General features: G+C 49.3%; 3 protein-coding genes across 3 annotated transcripts; 1 reads left to right on the top strand and 2 right to left on the bottom strand.

Moving 5' to 3' along the window:
• Window positions 1-650: 650 nt before the first annotated feature.
• Window positions 651-956, top strand: LTR64_002101 (uncharacterized protein; the record flags this gene model as incomplete). The annotated part of the gene is made up of 2 exons (XM_064896475.1): window positions 651-657; window positions 763-956. 2 exons carry the CDS (start codon window positions 651-653, stop codon window positions 954-956), a joined length of 201 nt encoding a protein of 66 aa, XP_064759162.1.
• A 190-nt stretch (window positions 957-1,146) lies between these two features.
• PRD1 (metalloendopeptidase) lies at window positions 1,147-3,336 on the bottom strand (the record flags this gene model as incomplete). The annotated part of the gene is made up of 2 exons (XM_064896474.1): window positions 1,147-1,362; window positions 1,411-3,336. The coding sequence occupies 2 exons, from the start codon at window positions 3,334-3,336 to the stop codon at window positions 1,147-1,149; spliced, it is 2,142 nt and encodes a 713-aa protein (XP_064759161.1).
• A 439-nt stretch (window positions 3,337-3,775) lies between these two features.
• On the bottom strand, window positions 3,776-6,994 carry LTR64_002099 (uncharacterized protein; the record flags this gene model as incomplete). The annotated part of the gene is made up of 1 exon (XM_064896473.1): window positions 3,776-6,994. One exon carries the CDS (start codon window positions 6,992-6,994, stop codon window positions 3,776-3,778), a length of 3,219 nt encoding a protein of 1,072 aa, XP_064759160.1.
• Between the last annotated feature and the right edge of the window lie 1,084 nt (window positions 6,995-8,078).

The raw sequence follows: 8,078 nt of genomic DNA, 5'->3' as shown, positions 1-8,078 counted from the left end.
CAGGGCAGCGGTCTACGCTCACCCCTCAAGCTCTGATTGCCTTATTCTGATGCGTCATCCTCCATACAATCCTGATATCGAACAAAGCCCTACCAAGGCTTTCATAAAGGCATGTGACTACTCTTTCACACAAGTCAGACTTCATGTTCGACCAAAAAGAAGAAAGAAGAAAAGCAAGATTGCAATCATGATATCCATCATCACTCTTTTGTGATATGTCTCGGCTCGCGATCCCTAACCTTGATGCCTGAAACTCAAAATATAGCCTTGCCTACAATACTGTCGCGCCTTCCACTAATGAAGAAAAAGACAGCTTCTTACACAACAGCATAGCCTGCACAAGAATTATCTTCGTGCACGTCCACACTGTATAATCACCTGACGTGATCTTTTCGACGGGCCAATTCCTGACGACATGATGTCCAAATGCACATCCCCTCCTATTTTTGGAGATCGTCAATGACGTACTGTACATCGAATGTCGTACCCATATCAACTTCGACATAGCTGCTCATGAGCGTCTCGTCTGAACTTCAGAACACATTGCGTCCTATACTACACGAGCATTGACCAAGCACAAGCAAAACTACTTAGGAACCTCTCAATACTAAAAACATCGTTACCAATACACGACCACCACCACAGCCAAAATGCCAGGTACGTTCTCGTTATCCCTAAGCACTACTCTCCACCCGTGTTTTCTGCCTTCTTCCCCAGCCTTTCTCTCATATGATCACTCAAACTGACCCTAAGCAACAACAGGAGCACGACCAGCAACAGACATGCCCGAAGACCCCAAGAACCTGAAGGCCTCTGCCAAGCAAGAAGACAAGGAGACCCGCAAGGCACAGTCCACCAACGACGGAGAGAACAAGACGGGCAGTGGACAGACGGAGTATTTGAGTCGGAAGAACCATAGTAGCAGGAATAGTGATGAGGGAGAGAAGACGAGATAGACGATGCGAAGTAGGATGCATGGACTACTGAATAGATGACTGAGGCTTGAAGAGTCAAGGAGTGATGATGGAGGAAGAAGTGCACGTCAATCTGAGAGCTGGTGGCGTGCGGGAATCGGCTGAAGAGCTATTCCTACTGCAGTGATACAGATGGAATGGGATGTCTTGCTTGTACAGTGGCCCGTTCACTCTAGTCTAGTCCCAACTCCTTGTAGAATGCCTTGCTGTTAGGCTCCCTACCCAGGAAATCTATCAAGGTCTGCATCTCATCCTGGCTTCCACCTTTCTCTAGTACAGTATGTCTGTACCTGCGGCCTTCTTTCTGATTCATTGGATCTTTCTTGAAGACTGTGTAGAACATGTCTGTGCTGTAGACTTGGGAGGAGAGGTAGCCATAGTATCCAGCCTGCATATTGAGTTAGTCACTGGCTGCAACGGAAAAAGAATGACTTACTTGGTATCCACCCATCAGGTGGCCGAAGGTTGCTTGACCGTTGCCCCAGTTATCTCCTTCTCCTAATGCCTCAGGACCATCGAGCTTGCTGATGTCATTCCTCAGATGATTGTAAAGCTCGGAAATCTTCAGCTCTTCAACCTCCTTGTGAGACTCGGGTTCGTGCACTGTCATGTCGAAGATGCCAAAGTGTAATTGCCGTAAGTTGAACAGTGCGCCATTCAGGTTCTTTGTCTTCAAGAGCTTCTCGATCAGGTCGTCTGGCAGTGTTTCTGATGGCTTATCTGAGTTTGTCGAATTCGAGCTCTGCCAGGCCTTGTTGTAATCCTCGGAAAGCGTTGAGTAGTGTCTGCTAAGAGCTTTAAGCTGTGATGGTGTCCAGCACCAGTTCTCCAGCATTTGAGAAGGCGCTTCAACAAAGTCTCTAACTGTGCTAGTGCCATGGAAACGCGAATACGTCGTCCTTGAAACCAGATCGTGGATACCGTGACCAAGTTCGTGGAATAATGTAGTGACTTCATCGTGTTTCAAGAGGGAGGGCTTCTTGGGTGTTGGTTTGGAGAAATTGCACACAAGCGCCGTCGCTGGGTATCTCCTCGTACCATTCTGGGTGATGAAACCGGGTTGCAGATTGAAGTTTGCAGCATGGCCATATTTGCCCTGTCGAGGGAAGAGATCGAGATAGAGATATCCAACGAAGCCGCCACCTTCACCTTCATCGTCCCACACACTGAAGATTTGAGTTTCCTCATGCCAGACAATATCATCACCTTTGCCAGTAGGCGAGATGGTGTCTCTGTCCTTTCCAGTTACTTCCACAAAAACAAGGCCAAAGAGCTCTTCGAAGATCTTGAGCATGCCCAGGATGGTGGACTGAAGAGGAAACCACTCTGAGATTAAGTTCTGATCAAGCTGATAATCCTGCTCTTGCATCAGTCGGTCATAATAGCGGTGGTCCCATAGGAAGTATCGATCATCAAACTTCTCAGATCTTGACTCGACGTCTTTCTTCTTGAGGGCCTTCAAAGTTTTGATCTCGTCCAGACCGCCGTCAGCCAAGCGTCCTCTCAGGCCAGCCAGGAAATCATCGACCTTCTTGGCACTCTTCATCATCTTGTCCTCGATGACAAACTCGGCATATGTAGGATAGCCCAATAACCTGGCCATCTCATCTCTGAGCAGCATGGCCTCTCTGAACAACGGCACATTTTGATTGACTTTGTTCTCGTTTGCAACGAATACCTTCCTCCTCGTCTCAGTGTTTGTAGCATATTTCAGTGTAGGGAACAGATCGGGATATTTGAAGGTTAACCAGTACCTCCCGTCCTCTTGCTTCAGAGTCTCAAGTACATCCTCGGGCACGCCAGCCAGCTCCTCTTTCGTGAACCAGATGCCACCATTCTCTTCATTCAAATTCTTGCTGAACTCAATGCTCAACTGACTCAAACGCAACTTGATCTCCTTGAATCTGTCCCTCTTCGGTCCGGCTGGTAGATTGAGACCGTTTCTGATGTAAGACTTGTGTTCCTTCTCCAATAGCCGTTGCGACTCGGGGTCCAGCTCTTCCTTACGCTTTAGTGCCGAATCAACTAACTTGTACACGTCCTCTCTCATACTTGCTTCGATACTGTATTCGTCCATGAGCTTCTCAGCTTCAGTCGAGGCATCTCGTAGTGCCTGATCTGTCGAAACAGATTGGTAGAAACCTAGGACATGCGCTGACAGAGTCTGGTCGTTCTCATCGTACGCCATAGGTAGTAAGACGTTCTTAAATGATGCATCCTTCTCCGAAGTTTGTGCAACAACGTCGTCTATAATCTTCTTCGATTTGGCCAGCAGCTCCTTCGTATCTTTGACCACGGATTCTGGCGTTCCCGTGAACAACGGTGGGGCCTGTGGTGGCTGTCTGAACTTTTGAGGCGCCATGGTGGATGTGACCAGTGGTCGCTGCGATCCCAGTTGTCGTAGAGGATTAAGTTGAGCTGTGAGGGCGTGCAATCGTGGAAAGGTACGGAAGGGAGCCACGATGAAGAAGGAGATGGTGACGAAGAGGAAAAGGGAGAGGAGGACTATTCTCGTCGAACGCGCCAGTTTGGGTAGACGTATACCAGGTACAGGATTCAAACGGGCAAAGTGGGCGGGTGCGACACAGTGATCTATTGCATCAATGTACGGAGTCAGCTGCGGAGTGCTATAGATGTGGATGGCAGTGGATATGAAGCACGGCGTGACACAAAACTCGAGGTGAAATCGGGTTTCTTGGTTGCCCGGAGAAGGCTCCATATTCACGTTTCACGGAAACCACTTGCCATGGAGCAATCAGCACAACCTTGTCCGCAATACCACAAGCATTACATATCACTTGTCAAACAATCATCACATTGGCTATAGGAATACCTTGAGTGCTTACGCTATACCGCCGCTTCACACCTATTCCCTTGGCATTTTTGAGTGCCTCATACATCTGCTCACCTCCACCGACCATAACCATAGGTACCAGGTTTTGTCGTGGCAGTCCACTACTAGTCAACTGAGGCTCATCCAACAGAGGTCGAGTGGAGAAGTCAACGATGCTAGACCCAATACCGAATATGCTGTCAGCAGCGTGAATCCCCTCGCCCTCTTCGTAATCAACAACGATGGCTAGCTGGAATGCTGCTCTGTTGGGGCGCACCATGGGTATATTCGACAGCTTCTGGTTGAAGGAGCAGGTTCCTCGCTTGATGAGGATGATTTGGTGTGATCTCAAGATGCTGGCAGGCAACTTTTCGTCGCATAGCTCCCCAACAGCGTAAATCTTCGTCCATGGTAGCTCTTCCTCCTTTCCCTGACTGCTGGTAGTTGCTGACACTTCCTGCCAATCAGGCAGAGGGGCGGCACCAATCCCGCTCGGTGTAATAGCAGGCACAAACACCCTGCCACTGTTTTGATCGTGAGAATTATCATCCATAACTGAACCCAGAGGCAACATAAGCCCTTGTGCATCCCGCACCAAGTCTGAGATTTGTGTCAAGATCGAATTCCATGCCGCTTTCATGGCTCCATCCGTGATATCGTCGAGATCAGGAACCTCGATCTCAATGTTTTGACCAATCGATGCATTGATACCTCCGGTCTCCTTCTGCCTCTTAGTCTGACCGATGTCGATCGCAATGTCCAGCACTGTAGTGTCACGAAGTCTAGTGAACAAGGGGTCTTGAGGATTCAAAGCCTTGTAGCTAGTGCTTTGCGCCAGATACACCTTCTCGTCCTTGCCGAGTGCAACGTTGTTAATGGCGTGCACACGATAACCAGTAATTAAGTCGTCGTTGACAAACATAGGTACGTCCTGAATCATAGACAGCCGCAAACCTACTAACGCGTTGACAAGGATTCCATCTTTGACACGCTGTAGAGGTGGATTGGCGTTGTTGGCTTTGTTCTCTGTCGATGGGAATGCAAGCTCGAAGGTTGGAGCTGTAGGCATCTTTGAACTTGTAGCATTATGTGGAACGAGTCCTGGTGGTAGCGTCCAGGGATAGTAGGTCCAATTTGAAGGCGACTGTACGTCTGCAAGGACTATACTAGGATGATCGATGGTGTATTCTTTTAGGACCGAGTCGACCTGCCCACGTTGTGGCATAAGATGCAATCTCGCGAGAGAGCCGGCATGATACACGTCGCCACGAGCTGCAACATTGGAAATGCTGAGCGGCAGTGGTGCAGGCTTGAGGGGACACGTACGATCGTTGACCTCGTCTGGTATAGGTACCATTGGCTTGTATCTTATGCTGCGATCGCGGGGAATGATCAGGGGATGTCCTTCGGTAGAGAAAACGTAAGGTGCATCGAGCTTGTTTAGAGGATGATCAGGATCGAAGAGCAAGAAAAGGTATTTGGCTGTCTCGCTCAGAAAGAAAGTTTCCATTCGATCGACCTTTTCACCAGTTAGTACATTCTGGATACTGGTCCAGCCGCAGCGGCCCCAACAACGTCTTTTGATGTCTCGCATGGCCATTTCTCCGACATATATGTACCATGGGTCCTCAGTAGCTCGGTAGAGATACCAGGCAGACTCTATCATTTCTGGTCTGCCTACCCACCATCCAAGGCCTCCTTCAATACCACCAGTAGCCATATTGTAGCGTTCCGGAAGGGCGGAGAAGCGAGCCCACAGGGCGGTATAGACAAGATGTGCTTCAACACCTTCTTCTACATGGCCAGACATGGCAAGTAGTCCTGGATAGTAGGCCGACAATGCATCGACCCAGAAAGCCCTGGAAGCCCCGCTGTTAAGATCTACCTGAATGTGGTGAGGATGTTGAAAGTTTATGTCACGGTTGATGTGCTTCTGGATCGCAGCGTGAGCAGCATCCCAGGCGCGCAAAAACGATTCGCCATCATGGTCCACGTCTGAGAGTGGTACGAAGAGAGACCTGGGATCGTGGGCAGTGATGTTGTTCGGCGCTGGTGGACGTGGAAGTCCAGAAAGTAAGACATGCGATTTGAAAGCATATTCGAAGAAGCTGTCTATTCCAGCACCGATACCTGTCCACGAGTGCTGCCAAACGCCAGTCTCAGCGTCAATACCAGCTCCAATGAGATCAATTGGGCTTCTGCGATTCCAGATGGACCAAAATGCGCGCTTTGCCAATTCTTCGAATTTTGCATCGTTCGTCAGTCGACTCAGTACAGTGAACTCAAGCACTAGACTCCCAGCGCCAGCACTACAGTTCTCTGTTATTTCACCTGTCTCTTTCTTCTTCTCAGTTTCGCATTCTCCTTCAGGAGCAAAATTGCCAGCAGATCGAGCATGGAAAGGTATACCGTGGCGGAGGTTGACTCGAGGATAAGGAATGCCGGTAGAGGTCCAGAATGCGGGCACGAGCCTGTTGCCTAGGTCGTACGCGAGCCTCAGAAGTTGTCCGTCATATACCAGGCCATTACTCCATCTTATACCTCCAACAGTATCTTTTCCATCTCTTGTCCAAGCTTGCGCTGCACGAGCCTGATCAGCTGGCGGCCCATACCCAGTGATAGGTAGTTCTCCAACAGCAAAGAGATGCGCACTCAGCAAGCCACCCAAACCACGGATGGTAGTTTCAAAGACCTGTACTTTACTATCCAGGTCAAACCCTCTTGCTCTTCTGCCCTGGCCTCGTGCTCCAGCACTTCCGTCGCCATACAGGTTTACAATGTCCTTGACAGCATTCTGAAACAGCTCGAGGGGTTTATTTCCATGGCTTCCTGTTGGAGAAGAAGCGAGAATAGCAAGAGTCGAGAGCGTATCTAAGAGCGTCAATGAGTAGTTTCCAAGCACGTCGTTAAGTTCGAGGTGGTTGGGATTCTCTCGATCTCGATGCAATGGTTTGCAGCTCAAGGGACGAACCTCGTCTTCAGGAAAGCCATGCTTCATATAGCTTTGAAAACCATGGTAAAAGAGCTCTTCCGTCTCTTGCCTGAGCGCAGCGATATGTGGTGCACCGGGCACACCGTCACGACGAGCGCAACACGTCGCAATCAAGGAGAACTGCAGAACCAGTAGCCAGAAGAACAACTTTTGCAGTTTGTTCGTCGACAATGCATCATGCCATTTCATGAGCATGTCCGGAGGCGTGTAACTACCCTTAGCAACATCGAAACGCTATATCATTGCTGCTTGTAGGACGCTTGTGGATAGGGAAGAGTAATCTTGCCTCCAACATTGGACAGGGAAGTACTTCTGATACGTGGCAAGAGCACGTGCACTTCTGCGGTCGCTCCACGTGGAATTGCCGCCTATACGCGCAAAGACACTCTGCCAACGCGGTTGCAGTGTGTTCAAGCAGTTGCGCTGAGCATAGCTCAATAGTGCCGGCATCGAGTCACGATCGGCACTAAGTGGCAGCCATAACGGAGCCATGCTGGGTGTGCCGCTGAAGTAGATATGTTGCCGGTCAACACCGGAAAACACCTGTACATGCCGTCAATAAGGTCTAACAGGCAACACGACCGTGACCTATATTGTCTATGTGCTAGTTGTACACTCCTGTCAGTTGAAACGGTCTGTAGGCTCAATTGCAGGTACGTATGTATATGACTGTGGCTTCTTGCTTTCAAGCTTTGGCTCAGAGACTCGAACAAACGGAATATGCGTAATGAATCCTCGTCCAGAAGGCTATCCTATGTAGTTCATCTCGGCTCAGGGGTCGACTACTCAGCAAAGTTTAATAGCTTCCCTAACCATCAGTAAACTATCGTAATACTATTGAAAAGACGCTTCGCTGATGAAGTGCTATTGGGTATCTCATAAGGATTCGTACAAACAAGATTCGCCATTACGCTAAATATTGCTGACGGTTTCCAGATAGTTTAGTTGCGTGGCCATTTTCTTCAGTGGTTGCGAGAAGCACCACTGCCTGTGAGTGTTGATCAAAGTCACTCTTCTCTTGCACGTTGAGCCCAATTGAGTCTTACCGGGTAGACACAGCCCGACACAGAGTCCACTCGAACCATAAAGGTTTCCGGGTCTCTAGTCCAATGGATCGGCAGTGCTAAGCACAGGTGCATCAGCTGTAATCAACATTGATCTCCAGTTCCGATGGTCATCCCAAAGCGCGCTTCACCAGACCTACTAGCCATGCCAGTGTCTGTCATGCACGATGGCGGCACCTTCCTCTTGAGTGCTTAACGATGCAAAACATACAGAC

This window comes from Lithohypha guttulata (genome assembly GCF_036872675.1).
Source record: "Lithohypha guttulata strain CCFEE 5908 chromosome Unknown scaffold_1, whole genome shotgun sequence".
In the NCBI taxonomy this organism is placed as follows: domain Eukaryota; kingdom Fungi; phylum Ascomycota; class Eurotiomycetes; order Chaetothyriales; family Trichomeriaceae; genus Lithohypha; species Lithohypha guttulata.
The sequence above is the reverse complement of the archived record's forward strand: the minus strand, read 5'-3'. Positions and strand labels throughout refer to the sequence as shown.